The sequence below is a fragment of the Sapajus apella genome, unplaced genomic scaffold, assembly GCF_009761245.1.
Source record: "Sapajus apella isolate SASKATOON/1434 unplaced genomic scaffold, GSC_monkey_1.0 scaffold135, whole genome shotgun sequence".
In the NCBI taxonomy this organism is placed as follows: domain Eukaryota; kingdom Metazoa; phylum Chordata; class Mammalia; order Primates; family Cebidae; genus Sapajus; species Sapajus apella.
The window spans coordinates 3,376,043-3,392,963 of NW_022437075.1; the positions used below are offsets into that span (position 1 = coordinate 3,376,043).

Consider the following 16,921-nt stretch of genomic DNA (forward strand, 5'->3'; position numbering starts at 1 on the left):
TTTTTTTTTTTTTTTTGAGACGGAGTTTCGCTCTTATTACCCAGTCTGGAGTGCAATGGCACGATCTCGGCTCACCGCAACCTCCGCCTCCCAGGTTCAGGCAATTCTCCTGCCCCAGCCTCCTGAGTAGCTGGGATTACAGGCACGCACCACCATGCCCAGCTAATGTTTTTGTATTTTTAGTAGAGACGGGGTTTCACCATGTTGACCAGGATGGTCTCGATCTCTTGACCTCGTGATCCACCCGCCTCGGCCTCCCAAACTGCTGGGATTACAGGCTTGAGCCACCGCGCCCGGATTTTCTTTTTCTTCCCTTTTTTTTTTTTTTTTTTTTGGACAGTATCGCTCTGTCACCAAGACTGGGGTGCAATGGTGCGATCTTGGCCCCTGCAGCCTCCATTTCCCGGTTCAAGTGGTTCCCCTGCCTTAGCCTCCTAAGTAGCTGGGACTACAGGCACTGCCACCATGTGCGGCTAATTTTTGTATTTTTAGAAGAGACAGGGTTTCACCATGTTGGCCATGCTGGTCTCGAACTCCTGACCTCAGGTGATTCACCCCCTTGGCCTCCCAAAGTGCTGGGATTACAGGCACATGCTGCCTGCCTGTCACCCAGCTGTGAAGGAGATTTTGCAGATGTGGTTAAGGATCTTGAGATGGGAAGATTGTCCTGGACTGTCTGTGGGGAGCGGCAGTATCATTACAAGGGTCCTTATAATGGGAAGGCCAGAGAGTCAGAGTGAGAGAGCTGAAGACGCTGCGAGGCTGCCTCTGAAGATGGAGGAAGGTCCGTAAGCCAAGACATCCAGGCAGCAGCCTAAAGGAGCTGGAAAAGGGAAGGGAAGGACTTCTCCCCTAGAACCTCCAGAGAACATTAGTTCTGTTCACAGAACTAATTGATTTCAGCTGAGTGGGACCAATTTCGGACTTCTGATCTGCAGGACTGTAAGATAACAAACTTGCATTATTTGATGCCACTAAGTTTGCAAATTATAACAGTGATAGGAAACTTACGTTGGGCGAAGTGGCTCATGCCTGCTGCACTGCAGCCTGAGCGATGGGGAGACTCTATGTCAAAAAAAAAAAAAAAAGAGAAAAGGAATTCAGGTATGGAGTGCTGGGTGTGCAAAAAGCCATCATGTTGGCCGGGCGTGGTGGCTCACACCTGTAATCCCAGCACTTTGGGAGGCTGAGGCAGATGGATCACACGAGGTCAGGAGTTCGAGACCAGCCTGGCCGACATGGTGAAACCCCGTCTCTACTAAAAACACAAAAAATTAGCCAAGCATGGTGATGCATACCTGTATCCAGCTACTTGGGAGGCTGAGGTAGGAGAATTGCTTGAATCCAGGAGGTGGAGGTTGCAGTGAACTGAGATAGTGCCATTGTACTCCAGGCTGGGCAACAGAGCAAGACTCCTTCTCAAAGGAAAAAAAAATACAAAATTAGCTGAGCATGGTGGCACATGCCTGTAATCCCAGCTACTCAGGTGGCAGAGGCAGGAGAATTGCTTGATCCTGGAGGTGGAGGTTGCAGTGAGCTGAGATCATACCATTGCACTTCACCTGGGCAACAAGAGTGAAATTCTTTTTTTTTTTTTTTGAGACGGAGTTTCTCTCTTGTTACCCAGGCTGGAGTGCAATGGCGCGATCTCGGCTCACCGCAACCTCCGCCTCCCAGGTTCAGGCAATTCTCCTGCCCGAGCCTCCTGAGTCGCTGGGATTACAGGCACGCGCCACCATGCCCAGCTAATTTTTTGTATTTTTAGTAGAGACGGGGTTTCACCATGTTGACCAGGATGGTCTCGATCTCTTGACCTCGTGATCCACCCGCCTCGGCCTCCCAAAGTGCTGGGATTACAGGCTTGAGCCACCGCGCCCGGCCTAGGAGTGAAATTCTTTAGGGTCCAGCCCTGTAGGGTTCTGTGAGCACCTCCCTGCTGGTGCGGAGATGAGAAACCATAGAAATAAAAGACACAGACACAGAGATAAAGAGTTTGGGCTCGGGGGTCCACTGCCAACCAAAGCACAGAGACCTGCAGTGGCACTGAGTACCTGGACACTCTGACTTTTATTGACTACAAAGCAGAGGCAAGGAAGGTCGGGTGAGGTAATGGTGGTCGGTGATAGGGTCAGGTAAATTACATGTCCTGAAGACGGGGGCCCAGGACTTTCAAGTAGCCGAAGGGAGTAGAAAACCTAATGCGTCAGCGCTCTTCACATATTTGTTGGAAATATCGAGGACACTAAGATTATGTTACAATTATTCTTATCTTCTGAGAAAAAGAGAAACCAGGTGCAGAAGTGGAGCGTGAGAGTGGACATGGAACATGACCACTGAAGCACAGCATCACATAGAGACAGTTAAGCCCCCGGATGTCTGCGGGTGTCCCTGACAGCCATCAGGCCTTGCCGTAAGAGCCTGGAGAAGTGGAGTTTTCTCCTGACTTCCCCAGGAAGGAGAGGTCGCGGTCATTTTGGACGTCTCCTTCCCTCGCTGGCTGAACAGTGGGGCTTTCCCAGTGCTAGGGCTGCCACACAGCCAAGGCACCCTCCAGCAGCCCTTATGCGGATGTGACAGAGGGCTTAGAGCATCTTGCCTTAGGGTCACTTTGTTCACGATGTCACCTCAGTTCCATGCTTCATAACCTGATAGTCATTAGTAAAATTAAAGATTATGTTTAGTATAATATCTTTGTGATTATAAGCAACTATAAGATTATATATGATTATATAAAGAAATAACTATGGGCCGGGCGCGGTGGCTCAAGCCTGTAATCCCAGCACTTTGGGAGGCCGAGGCGGGTGGATCACGAGGTCAAGAGATCGAGACCATCCTGGTCAACATGGTGAAACCCCGTCTCTACTAAAAACTATAAAAAATTAGCTGGGCATGGTGGCGCGTGCCTGTAATCCCAGCTACTCAGGAGGCTGAGGCAGGAGAATTGCCTGAACCCGGGAGGCGGAGGTTGCGGTGAGCCGAGATCGCGCGATTGCACTCCAGCCTGGGTAACAAGAGCGAAACTCCGTCTCAAAAAAAAAAAAAAAGAAATAACTATGTGCCTACATTTCTAATTCTTTATCAATATTTATATGAGAACAGGCTGAGGCTTCAGACCCTTGCCATGGCACTTGTGGGGTTTCCCCCTATAAAACTCCATCTCAAAAAAAGAAAGAAAAAAAGCCATCATGTCCACCTTGCCGTAAGGAGAGGGGGGTCAGCCTGGACAAGGCACTATTTCTGGAGAATGCACATGAAGAATTTCTTGAACGTTGTAATGCCTTGGCTACACATTCTAGAACCCCTTCCTCAGGCTCAAGGCCTGCAGCCTCTTTAATCTCCCCAGTCCCTGGCCTCATCACCAGTTACCTTCCTGGACCCTCTTAAAACAGACATTCTCATCTCCTAGGACTAAGGGGGACTGCAGCCCAGACAAGTTGAGCATCTGGACTGAGGTCACACAGCAGAGTTCACTACTGGTTATTTCAGGTTGGAGGCATGGGGAAAAAGCAGGCATTTCTCCTTCTCCTTCATTTAAATTTTTTCTGGGAGTGTTTTAACACCCAGAGAGGGGGCCAGGCGCAGTGGCTCACACCTGCAATCCCAGCACTTTGGGAGGCTGAGGCGGGCAGATCACTTGAGGTCAGGAGTTCGAGACTGGCCTCACCAACATGGTGAAACATGGTCTCTACTAAAAATACAAAAATTAGCTGGATGTGGTGGCAGGCACCTGTAATCCCAGCTACTCAGGAGGCCAAGGCAGGAGAATGGCTTGAACCCGGGAGGTGGAGGTTACAATGAGCTGAGATCGCACCATGGCACTCCAGCCTGGGCAGCAGAGCGAGAGTCCATCTCAAAAAAGAAAAAAAAAAAACCCAGAGAGGGGAAGGGACTTGCAGGTGGTCACACAGGGAGACCTGGCAGGGCCAGGATGGGAAACCCGAATTTCTGCTGGTTCTGATGTTCCCCCGGCCTCTGAGGAATTGGACTTGCCGATCTCTGTACCCCAGCTCCACTCAGCACAGAACTGAGCCCCTCTCCTTCCCAGCCCAGGGAACTCCTCTCTCAGTCCTAGAGGGGAGCCCATGAGGTTAACCCCTTTCTTTTCACAGGAAGAGAAGATGAGGAAGGAAGAGGAAGAGGCCAAGAAGCGGGCAGAGGATGATGCCAAGAAAAAGAAGGTGCTGTCCAACATGGGGGCCCATTTCGGCGGCTACCTGGTCAAGGTGAGCTCAGCCTGCAGAAGCCTGAGGTCTAAGCTCTGAGGGAGGAGAGGCTGGGGCCTGGACTCCTGGGTCCGAAGCGGGAGGGGCCGGGGCCTGGACTCCTGGGTCCGAGGGGGGAGGGGCTGGGGGTCTGGACTCCTGGGTCTCAGGGAGAAAGTCTGGGGCTTGGACTCAGACTGAGAGGAGAGGCTGGGGGTCTGGACTCCTCCTGGGTCTGAGGGAGAAGGGCCTGGAGTGCAGACCTGTGGGTCCTGACATGGGGGTGGTCTGTGGGATGTGACCCCCAGTTTATTGTGCACTCTCCGCAACTCTCAGGCAGAACAGAAGCGTGGTAAGCGGCAGACGGGGCGGGAAATGAAGCTTCGGATTCTCTCTGAGCGTAAGAAGCCTCTAGACATCGACTACATGGGGGAGGAACAGCTCCGGTAGGTGCTCGGTGGGGCTCGGGGCGACAGGGGCCTGGGTATGAGATGGGGGAATAAAGGAGTTTGAACCCAGATCTGGGTGGGCAGATGCTCCGGGTCTGAGCTCCAGTGCTGTGTGACTTTGGGCGAGTGGCTTCCCCTCTCTGGGCCTCTTCTGCGTTCTCTGTGAATTATGTCACTGGTAGAGAACCTACTTTTTGTTGCTGCTGTGACCTGTAGCATCTGGCACGTGTTACTGGAGAAGCCAAACAAGGTGACTCCCCTCCCTACAATTCAGCAGATTTTGTTAACTTCCTAATGTGCCTGGGAGCTCAGGATGGGCTCTGCCTTTTGAAGCCAGGAATTTGGGTGAGAATTTTCCAGCTAAGTCCCTCACATCTATTGCCAAGATAGCCTGCCTCTCGAGATAAGCCACAGGACGGCAGGCTGATCGGGGGCTTGCCTTCAGGAGCTTGCCTGCATCTCTATGTTCTCCGGCCTGGGCTGTGGCTCAAAATCTCAAAGCCTTCAAGGTCCTCAGGGTGGCGCAGTGACCGGGTTTGCAGCTTGCCCTGAAAGCACCTGCCGGGGACTGAGTGCCAGCTCTGCCAGCTGCTTTGTGATCTTAGGCACGCTATCTGACTTCTCTGGGCCTCCCAGAGTGCTGGGATTACAGGTGGCCACATACTCATAATTAGGGTCCAATAATATTTTTTGAGGTTCTCAAGTTACCTAAGTTTTCTTTATTAGATAAAAGAAACTAGAGATATATGAGGGGCTATAAACATTTTAAAATAAAATACACCAAGGGCCAGACACGGTGGCTCACGCCTACAGTCCCAGCACTTTGGAAGGCTGAGGCAGTTGGATCACCTGAGGTCAGGAGTTCAAGAGCAGCCTGACCAATAAGATGAAACCTCGTCTCTACAAAGAATACAGAAATTAGCCGGGCATGGTGGCACGTGCCTGTAATCCCAGCTACTTGGAGGCTGAGACAGGAGAATCGCTTGAACCTGAGAAGTGGAGGTTGCAGTGAGCCGAGATTGCGCCACTGCACTCCAGCCTGGGCAACAAGAGTGAAACTCCATTTCAAAAAAAAGAAGGCTGAGGTGGGAGGATCACTAACCACTACAGCCTGAGAGACTGAAGCTGCAGTGAGCTATGGCTGTGTCACTGCATTCCAGCCTGGTGACAAATCGAGACCCTATCTAAAACAAAAGAAACAAACAAAAAAAGAAAAGAAGGAAATCTGAAGGTAGGTTTTAGTCCGGGGTGATATGGCAATTCTGCAAAGTCAGAGACCCAGACTCCTGTTTTTCTCCTCCACTACTTTTAGCCCAGTCTTTCCACCCTCAAAATCACTTGTAGTCCGGTATAGTTGCCAGAGCTCCAGCCATCACATTTATGACCCAGGCAGCAGAAATAAGATGCAAGAGAAAAGCCACAGTCTTTTTTGGAAGCCCCACCCAGTGACCTACTTCCGTCACATCAGCCACCCTACCTGCAAGGCAGATTGGGAAAAGTCGTTTTTCAACTCAGCCCACTGCACGAGATTCTATTTCTAGAAGAAAGGGAGAAGGGATAGCAGGTAGGCAACCAGCCACCTCTCCCAGTTTTATTTCCGTATTTTCTAGAGAAGGAAACAGCATTCCAAAGTCAAGTCACTTGACATATTCATAAAGCAGAGAGTGGCACCACTGGGATTTGAACCAGGGGTTTCTAACTGCAGAGCCTGGGCTGGCTCTTTGCTTCTCTTCCTTTCCCCCCCCCTCCTCTCACCTTCCCTCCCCTGTCTCCTTTCCTGTCCTTTCTTTCATCTTGAGCTGATGCCCAGGCGGAAATGCAGTCATGCAATCACAGCTTACTGCAGCTTCGACCTCCCAGGTTCCTTCTGCTGCAGCCTCCCAAGTAGCCCGGACCACAGGCAAATGCCACCATGCCTGGCTAATTTTTTTTATTTTTATTTTTGGAAGAGATGGTGTCTCTCTGTGTTGCCCAGGCTGGTCTTGAACTTGTGGGCTCAAGCAGTCTGCCCACCTCTGCCTCTCAAAGTGCTAGGGTTACAGGTGTGGGCTGCCGAGTGTGGGTTCTTCATCTTCTAAGAACCCTTCTCTCCCCTTGGGAAAGGTGAGACCTCTAGCTCGGATATGGAGAAAGCAGATTTTAGAATCCTTGGCTTCAAATATTAACAAAATGATGCCATCAACACTGAACTCACAGACTCGCTGTGTGGCTTTGTGTGGTTCGCACAACCTCTCTGGGCCCAAGTTCCCCTCTGTCCCTGGGCCTCCGGCCTGGCCTGCCTGGCTCCCTGCATCACAGTTCTCCTGTCCTGCCAGGGAGAAAGCCCAGGAGCTGTCGAACTGGATCCACCAGCTGGAGTCTGAGAAGTTCGACCTGATGGCGAAGCTGAAGCAGCAGAAATATGAGGTGGGACCCAGCTCTGCAGGGAGGGAGGGTAGGGCTGGGCTGGGAGGGACCAGCATGTTCCAGGTGGGGTGGGTGGCCCGTTCCCACATCCCCTCTGGCCGTCCCAGCATCTGCCTTCTGCCTCCGCAGATCAACGTGCTGTACAACCGCATCAGCCACGCCCAGAAGTTGTGAGTGTAACCCTGTCTGAAGCCTTGCTGTTGTCCCACTCTCTGCCCACGCCCCACCCTCCCGCTGACTCTCAGGCCTCTCTTTCCCTCCTTCTGTGGGCTCCATCCCCTGCTCCTCTGGGTTTCTGCTCCTTTCTCTTTGTCCTCCTCTCCCTGCTCTCCTCTCCCTGCTCTCGGAATCCTGGGTCTCAGTCTCTTTTTCTTTTCTTTTTTTGCGACGGAATCTTGCTCTGTCACCCAGGCTGGAGTGCAGTGGCGCAATCTCAGCTCACTGCAACCTCCACCTCCTGGGTTCAAGCAGTTCTCCTTCCTCAGCCTTCTGAGTAGCTGGGGTTACAGGCGTGTGCCACCACGCCCGGCTAAGTTTTGTATTTGTTTAGTTAGAGACGGGGTTTCCCTGTGTTGGCCAAACTGGTCTCGAACTCCTGACCACAGGTGATCTGCCCGTCTTGGCCTCCCAGAGTGCTGGGATTCCAGGTGTAATCCTGAGCCACCGCACCCAGCCCCTTTTTCTATGTTCCTCTAAATCCGTGGCAGGGGAGGGGAGGGGAGGGGCAGTCTCGTTCCTGGAGGACACTGGGCAGCGTCGGGAGACATTTGGCTCTGCAGCTGGAGAGGGGCCACAGGCACCTGGAATGCAGGGGATTCTGTCAGGATGCTGCTGAGCGTCCTATGATGCCCGACACAGGGCCCCACACAGCAGAGAACGACCTGGCTCAAATGTCCATGGTGCTGAGGTTAAGAGAGTCTTCTCGCCGGGCGCGGTGGCTCAAGCCTGTAATCCCAGCACTTTGGGAGGCCAAGGCGGGTGGATCACGAGGTCAAGAGATCGAGACCATCCTGGTCAACATGGTGAAACCCCGTCTCTACTAAAATACAAAAATTAGCTGGGCGTGGTGGCGTGTGCCTGTAGTCCCAGCTACTCGGGAGGCTGAGGCAGGAGAATTGCCTGAACCCAGGAGGCGGAGGTTGCAGTGAGCCGAGATCGCACCATTGCACTCCAGCCTCGGTAACGAGAGCGAAACTCCGTCCCCCCCCAAAAAAAAAAAGAGAATCTTCTCTGAACCTCTGTTTCTCCAGTGGTCTCTCCCTTCCTTCCTCCTCTCCCTCTCCCTTCTCCTCCTCTCCGGTTTCCTGTCTCTTTCACTCCAGCCCTTCCTACATGTTACCCACCCCTGCCCTGATCGCCCAACCCTTCCTCCCCCGACCCTGGCTCCCGACTCATATACATTCATCAGCTCCCTCTCAGCATCTCGCGCTCACCCTCAACTACCAGCTCTCACATGTCAGTGAGGCCTTTGGCCAACAGCCACTGCCCCCTAGTCACGGAATCCAAAAGAAATCACAGCTATTTCACTCACTGCTTGCTCTGCGTGGGTGGGGGCTAATATTTTGGGGGACGGGCTTCCTGAATTGACGGCCTGGGGCGGATCTCAGAGACTGGGGCGGCCCCTCCTTCCTGATACCACCTCCTTCTTCTACAGCCGGAAGGGGGCCGGGAAGGGCCGCGTTGGAGGCCGCTGGAAGTGAGGATGCCACTGGGATGGTGGCTCGCCCTGAGGCACCCGGGAAGCCTGGGAGTGTTTCTCCCATGAGTAGCTTGAAATAAATGCTCTCCTCAGACACTCCTGGGTTCTCTGGTGTTATTATTGTTGATATGCAGCCGGTTTCTTGTGGTTAGTTGACTTCTTATTACCAACAGGCCATTGCTTGAGTGTTACCAGGCCGGGTGTGGCGGCTCACGCCTGTAATCCCAGCACTTTGGGAGACTGAAGCAGGCAGATCGCCTGAGGTTGGGAGTTTGAGACTAGCCTGACCAACATGGAGAAACCCCATCTCTACTAAAAATACAAAATTAGCCAAGTCTGGTGGCATGCGCCTGTAGTCTGAGCTACTCGGTAGGCTGAGGCAGGACAATCGCTTGCTTGGACCTGGGAGGCGGAGGTTGTGCTGAGCTGAGATCGCGCCATTGCACTCCAGCCTGGGCGACAGAGTGAGACTCCATCTCAAAAAAAAAAAAAAAAAAAAAGAATGTCACCAGTAATCATCAGAGATGTCAGACTGAACCTTCCCACACTACTGGTGGGAATGGAACATTCCACAGCTTTGCAAGCAGCCTGGTGCTCCTCAACAAGTGAAAACAGTTACCGCAGAACCCAGCAGTCCCCTTCCTACATACATGCCCAAGAAAACCAAGAACCTGTGTCCACACAAAAGCTTGTACATCAGGGTTCATAGTAGCATTTTCATGTTTTAATTTCAGAGACAGGGTCTCGCTCTGTCACCCAGGCTGGAGTGCAGTGGTGTGATCATGGCTTACTGCAGCCTTGACCTCCTGGGCTCAAGTGATCCTCCCACATCAGCCTTGGAAAGTATTGGGATTATAGGCTTGAACCATTGCATGTGGCTGCAGCATTTTAAAAAAATTGTTTTTTTCTTTTGAGACAGAGTCTTGCTCTTGTTGCCCAGGCTGGAGTGCAGTAACATGATCTCGACTCATGGCAGCCTCTGCCTCCTGGGTCCAAGCAGTTCTCCTGCCTCAGTTTCCCAAGTAGCTGAGATTACAGACATCCGCAACCATGCCTGGCTAATTTTGTATTTTTAGTAGAGACAGGGTTTCACCATGTTGTGTTGGCCAGGATGGTCTCGAACTCCTGACCTTGTGATCTGCCCGCCTCGGCCTCCCAAAGTGCTGGGATTACAGGCATGAGACACTTCGACCAGCCTTTTTTTTTTTTTTTGAGACAGTCTTGCTCTGTTGCTCAGGCTGGAGTACAGTGGCATGATCTCGGTTTACTGCAACCTCTGCTTCCCGAGTTTAAGAGATTCTTTTGCATCAGCCTCTCAAGTAGCTGAGACTACAAGCACCTGCCACCATGCCCCATTAACTTTTGTATTTTTAGCAGACGTGGGGTTTCACCACATTGGTCAGAGTAGTCTCAAACTCCTGACCTGAGGTGATCTGCCCGCTTCAGCCTCCCAAAGTGCTGGGATTACAGGCTTAAGCCACTGCACCCAGCTTTTTTTTGAGACAGTCTTGCTCTGTCACCCAGGCTGGAGTGCAGTGGTGTGATCTTGGCTCACTGCAACCTCCATCCCTGGGTTCAAGTGATTCTCCTGCCTCAGCCTCCCAAGTAGCTGGAATCACAAGTATGCACCACCATGCCCAGCTAATTTTTGTAGTTTCAGTAGAGATGGGGTTTCACCATGTTGGCCAGGCTGGTCTGAAATTCCTGACCTCAAATGATCTGCCTGCCTCAGCCTCAAAAAGTGCTGGGATTACAGGTGTGAGCCACCACACCTGGCCCACAGCATTTTTCAAGACAGTCTTAAGGCAGAAGCAACTCGAATGTTCATTAACTGATGAATGGATAAACATATGTTGGTTCATCCATACGGTGGAATGCTGTTCAGCCACGGAAAGGAATGACATACTGACATGTGCTGTGACATACATGAACCTTGAAAACATACTGAGCCAAAGGAACCAGATAGAAAAGGTCACATATTATGTGATTCCGTTTATATGAGTTTTCTAGAACAGGAAAATCAATAGAAGCAGGAAGGAGATTCGTGTTTTTGCGGGGGCTGGGGAAGGGTGGGTAGAGATGATGGCTAAAGAGAATGGCGTTTGTTGTTTGGTGACGAAAGTGTTCTGGAGTCGGATAGTGGTGACAGTTGCACAACCTGTGAATATGCTGAAAAACTCTGAATTGTACTTTAGATGGTACATCTTGTGGTATGTAAAGTATATCTAAATTAAGAAATGCAAAAGCAGGCTGGGCGCGGTGGCTCATGCCTGTAATCCCAGCACTTTGGGAGGCCAAGGAGAGTGTATCACCTGAGGTCGGGAGTTTGTGACCAGCCTGACCAATTTAGGGAAACCCTGTCTCTACTAAATTTACAAACAAACAAACAAAAAAGCTGGGCGTGGTGGCGCCTGTAGTCCCAGCTACTCAGGAAGCTGAGGCAGGATAATCACTTGAACCATGGAGGTTGCAATGAGCCAAGATTGCACCACTGCACTGCAGCCTGGCGACAGAGCAAGACTCTCTCTCACACACACACACACACACACACACACACACACACACAGAATACTAAAAGCAATTTTAAAAAGTGACTCAAAGTTTCGTGTGGGAGAATCAGCTCAGCGACAAATTAATAACTGTTTGCTGCTCTAGCTTTGTGACTTTCCATTCAGGATGTATATTAGTGACCATGTGGGTGTGGACACTGGGCCCCAAATCCCAGATAAGATTGTTGCTATGGTTTGAATGTATGTATCCCCCCAAAAGTTATATGTTGAAACCTAATCACAAATGCAATAGTATTAGGTGGTGGGAATTTTAGGAGGTGATGACGTCATGAAGGCAGAGCCCAACAAATCGGGTTAATGTGCTCATAAAAGAGGCTTGAGGGAGCCCCTTGCCCCTTTGGCTGAGTGAGGACACAGCAAGAAGGTACCGTCTGTGAAGCAAAGAGCAGACCCTCACCTGACACTGAAACTTTCTGGTGCCCTGATCTTGGTCTTCTCAGCCTACAGAACTGTGAACAGTACATTTGTATTGTTTGTGAATTACCAGGTCCAAGGTATTCTGTTGCAGCAGCCCAAATGGACCAAGACACAGTTGATTGATTTTTCTTTTCTTTTCTTTTTTCTTTTTTTGAGACAAGGTCTCACTCTGAGACCCACGGTGGAGTGCAGTGGTGCAATCACAGCTCACTGCAGCCTCGACTTCCCAGGCTCAAGGGGTCCTCCCACCTCAGCCTCTCAAAGTGCTGGGATAACAGGTGTGAGCCACTTTGCCTGGCTGACAATAGTTGATTTCTTTCACATGTAAAAGTCTGAGTTGGGATGATGGCTCTGTTTTGTAAAGTTGCCTGGGTCCAAGCTCATTCTGCTGTGTAACCACCTTCCTCAGAGGGTTGCCTTTGCTCATGGGGTAAGATAGCTCCCACTCTGTTGCAGAGAGAAGACGGGGTAAAATGGAAGGAGACAGGATTCCTCCTACTCAGTCTCATTTGCAGAAGTTAATTACGTTGTCATAAGAAGTTGCAAGGGATGCTGGGAAATGTAACCATTATTCTGAGTGGCTATGCTAAACCCAGTATAAATTGGAGGTTCCATTATGTTGAGAAAGAAGGGGACAATGAATATTGGGGGACAACTCATCTCTGCCACTGAAACCATGCTTCCCTGTCCACTACATTTTATCAAAGGCAGTGTGTCTTGCCATCAGTGGGCTCAAAGCCCTCTTAGAATGCCTGTATCTGTTTGCTTTTGGGGCATAAAAAGTTTCCTCAGGTTAGGCATGGTGGCTCACACCTGCTACCCCAGCACTTTGGGAGGCCAAGGCAGGCGGATCACCTGAGGTCAGGAGTTCGAGTCCAGCCTGGCCAACGTGGCAAAACCCCATCTCTACAAAAATACAAAAATTAGCCAGGCGTGGTGGTGTGCGCTTGTGATCCTAGCTACTCAGGAGGCTGAGGCAGGAGAATTGACTAAACCTTGGAGGCAGAGGTTACGGTGAGCTGAGATTGCACCACTGCGGTCCAGGCTGGGTGACAGAGTGAGATTCCATCTCAAAAATGAAAAAAGAATTGAGGCTTCTGGCCTGGCTTATTGGCTCACACCTGTAATCCCAGCATTTTGGGAGGCTGAGGTGAGGGTATTGCTTGAGGCCAGGAATTCGAGACCAGCCTGGACAACATAATGAAACCCCATCCCTACAGGAAAATACAAAAACTTAGCCAGATGTGGTGGCGTGCACCTGTAGTCTTAGCTACTTGGGATACTGAGGTGGGAGCCCAGGAGTTTGAGGCTTCAGTGAGTTATGATCACACCACTGCATTCCAGCCTGGGTGACAGAGCAAAACCCTGTCTCTTACAAAAAAAAAAAAAAAGAAAAAGAGATTGAGGCTTCTTCAGTCTTTCTGCTCTGCTTCAAGCTACAAGGTCACTTCCTGAGCACAGCATGATTTCTTGAGCTATACCCATCACATCCAGTTTCCAAGAAGGAGGAGGGCAGGAGAGAAGACCAGAAATGTGCACTCTTCAGCTGCATCATCCCCTCGGATGAAGCCTTTCTGGAAGCCCCGGCCAACAATGTTTCCTTCCATCTCATTGGTTTCCTCTCATTGCCAAGGAGACTGGGTCTCCACGTGGGGCTTTAGTTAGCTGGATGCTATGCTATCCCAAATAAGATTGCGGTTCTACTATTGAGGATGGAGACAGCAGTAATGGGCAGACAATTAGCGGGCTTTGACACAGTCCACCCCTTTTGTTATACAGCACAAATAGATAGATCCTGCACAGGGAACATACTCCCCAAGAACAAGAAACCAGGTTCTTGGAGGTCAGACCAGGTTCTTGGAGTCACCCAAGTCTATTAGTCAGTCTTGGGTGTGTCTCGGGTTGGAATCCTATAAACAAAAAGACAAGTTATCTGGCTGGGCATTATCTATCTGGGATTACAGGAATGAGCCATCCGGCTGTGTTTATGTCTGTACATGCTCACATAAACATATCTATTTACATTTTCATGATTGTGAATGTTTATTTGTGGAAAACACAGTTTAGGATATCTCATCTGCTCAACCCACCCAACGTACTGTGGGATGTGTTCTCACCATAAGCTCTATTAGCCATCTTTACCTTAACTGCCATCCTTAGACTTTTACTTCTACTTAAAAAATGGTATTCCATTAGAATGGTGACAAATTCCAGCTCTGAGCTGGGTGCAGTGGCTCACACCTATAATCCCAGCACTTTGGGAGGCCGAGGCAGGTGGATCACCTGAGGTCAGGAGTTCGAAACCAGCCTGGCCAACATAGTGAAATCCCATCGCTACTAAAAATACAAAAGTTAGCCGGGTGTGGTGGTGCACATCTGTAGTCCCACACCTCCCTACTCAGGAGGCTGAGGCAGGAGAATCACTTGAACCTGGGAGAAGGAGATTGCAGTGAGACAACATCACGGCACTGCACTCCAGCCTGGTAACAGAGTGAGACTCTGTCTCAAAAAAGAAAGAAAGAAAGAATTCCAGCTCTGAATTTGACAGTCCTTGGATTGAACCTGGTCTGGGCCAATTTCTAGCTCTGTGACTGGGGGCTAGTCTCTTAGTCCCTGCCTCCTGCAGTTGATAGGTATGTGATGTTGGCTGTGTGCATCTTCATGTACCACTCAATAAAATCAACGTTTGCTCTTGTCTTTCCGTGGTGAAGGTTTTGTTTTCACTTCTAGGGCCTGCTGTTTGCTCTCAATGATAACAGTGGAATGTTGGTGCTTAACCCTTGGAACTGCAGACCCTCCTCACTGGTGAAAAGATCCTCAGAAAGAAAAGAAGAAAATGTTCCCACTTCTTCTGTAACAGTAGAAAAATAGACATTAGTCTGCATCACAAAGATGCTGCCGCTAAGTAGGTGAAGTTAGAACATCGCAAAAGTATAAAGTTGACTCTCTGTCCAGTGTAGAGAGAGGAATAAGAAATCATAAGCTCATTCTGATTTTTGTTATCTTACTCTTTTCTGGCTTGTGCCATTGCAATCCAGCCTGGGCAACAAGAGAGAAACTCCCTCTCATAACAAACAAACAAAAACACAAACACTCATAAACAACATGCACCGGACCATAGACATGAATGCAAATACAATTATACATAAAGGCACAGAAGTACACACACAACCAGAGCTACACACGGCAATGCCCTGAAGATTCACTTCTTGTTTTCCTGGGGGAAGAAAGGCTGGTGTGTATGTATGTAGAAAGTGTGGGGTTCAGAGACCACACCTAAGAGCCATGAGATCTATCCCTTTATATATAAACAGGCCTTGTGGCAGATGAAGACCCCATCATTGGGTTCCACCAGATATTCTATTAAAGAACATCAGCCAGGTGCTGTGGCTCACACCTGTAATCCCAGCACTTTGGGAAGCTGAGATGGGCAGATCACTTGAGGTCAGGAGTTTGAGACCAGCCTGGCCAACAAGGTGAAACCCTGTCTCTACTAAAAATACAAAAATTAGCCAGGTGTGGTGGAACACTCCTGTAATCCCAGCTACTTGGGAGGCAGAGGCAGGAGAATCCCTTGAACCTAGGAGGTGGAGGTTGCGGTGAACTGAGATCACACCATTGCACTCCAGCCTGGGTGACAGAGCAAGACTCTGTCTCAAAACAAAAACAAAAACCAAACAAACAAAAAACATCAACGCTGTAACTATGCTTGGGTTTGCACCAATGACATGTTCAGGCTTGCCCTGCACACGTCGGCTGACCTCCTTCACAGTGTTTCCTTCCCCCTTCTCTTCTCAGTACTGAGTGACCCCACTCCTTCAGATGTTCCAAACATGATGCTCAAATGAGCAGGGCCACGGCGGGAGTGGGCGCAGTGCGCTGCTGCCACGAAGGTGCTGTGCGTGATGTCTGGACTAGACTAGCTGCATGTGACGGGAGAAGTTTGTGTTGTACCAGCGCGTGCCTTGGAAACACTTAAGTAATGCAAAAGTTGTACTTAAAAAAAAGTCTACTGACAAGTTGCTCTAATAACCCGAAGAAAGTGAAGGAGGAAGCTCGCAGACATTGATTTGTTCAGATATTTCAATGCCTCATGATACAATAAAACCACCAAAGTTTTTGTAACAAAAAAAAAAAAAAAAAAAAAGGAAAGAAGGAAGAAAGGAAAGGGAAGAAAGAAAGAGAGAAAGGAGGAAAAGCAGGCCTCATGGGATGCTCAGTTTAATTCTCTGCCCAAACCCAGGGACTTCAGAGTGGGTGGGGAACTCCCATAGCGCCTGGGAAACATTCTGTAGCCTCTGTCCGGATTTGGGCTCTTTTCGGTGTGATTTTTATGGGCCTCTTCCTGTCTCAAAGTGCCAGCCACCTTCCCAATTTGGAGTTAGGCGCGGGATACATAAGGTGAAGATTAAGGTGTGCTCATCGCTTGGGCCTGCTCTAAGGGGATTCGTCCCCCACCTGCTGGAACTCTGGGACCACCAATCCCAGCCTGCCTTGAGAGCGCGCGGGGGCCTGGACTGTAAGACTCTGGGGGCCCTGTCCTTGTGGACGCTGTGCCTTAGGTTCCCTTTCTCGGTGTCGCTCAGGGATTACCATTAGGGACTGTGGGCTTCTCTTGCCCACCAAGCCCGAGATGCCTTGGAGCCCTGCCTTGGATCCGCTGTGCTTTTAGGGGCGTGGCCCTGTGGACTACATTTCCCAGCGTGCCCTAGGATCGTGGTCCTGACTTTTGCATAGCAAAATTTATTTCCCAGCATGCCCTGGGAGATCACCTAGGGAAGCTTGGAAGTGGACTGTCTTCCATGGCTTCTGGGTTGGGGACTCAGTTTCCCATGGTGCCCTGGTGAATTCATTCATTCAGTCAAAAAATATTTGCAATCACCTGTTCTCAGGTTCTGTTCTAGGCACTGAGGACAAGTAGTGCACTGAAGACAAAAATCCCTGCCCTCGTGGAGCTTACTTCTAGTTAAGGGGTCAGAAAAAAAACCAAAATAAATAAAACAAAAACAACAACAATCCTGCCTCCCTCCGCACTCCTTCCCACCCGGCAGTCCAGTCTATCTCCTAACTTGGGGCAGCCTGCCCTTCGTCCCCTGTATCTGCTGCACTACGCCTCCCAGCATGCCGTGGGGCACCCCTCCAGCCTGTAGACTCCATTTCCCAGCGTTCCCCGGAGCA

At 50.2% G+C, this 16,921-nt stretch overlaps 1 protein-coding gene across 4 annotated transcripts in view; it reads left to right on the forward strand.

The window, feature by feature from the left end:
* The window catches only part of TNNT1 (troponin T1, slow skeletal type), an 18,038-nt gene extending 9,185 nt beyond the window's left edge, over positions 1-8,853 (forward strand). For all 4 annotated transcript variants that reach the window (XM_032263175.1, XM_032263174.1, XM_032263176.1 and 1 more), the window contains 5 exons: positions 4,110-4,223; positions 4,539-4,648; positions 6,967-7,057; positions 7,187-7,227; positions 8,712-8,853. In XM_032263175.1, coding sequence (XP_032119066.1) covers positions 4,110-4,223; positions 4,539-4,648; positions 6,967-7,057; positions 7,187-7,227; positions 8,712-8,757 — 402 coding nt within the window. In that variant the 3' untranslated portion in view covers positions 8,758-8,853. The remainder of the gene's footprint in view (positions 1-4,109; positions 4,224-4,538; positions 4,649-6,966; positions 7,058-7,186; positions 7,228-8,711) is intronic.
* The last annotated feature ends 8,068 nt before the right edge of the window (positions 8,854-16,921 follow it).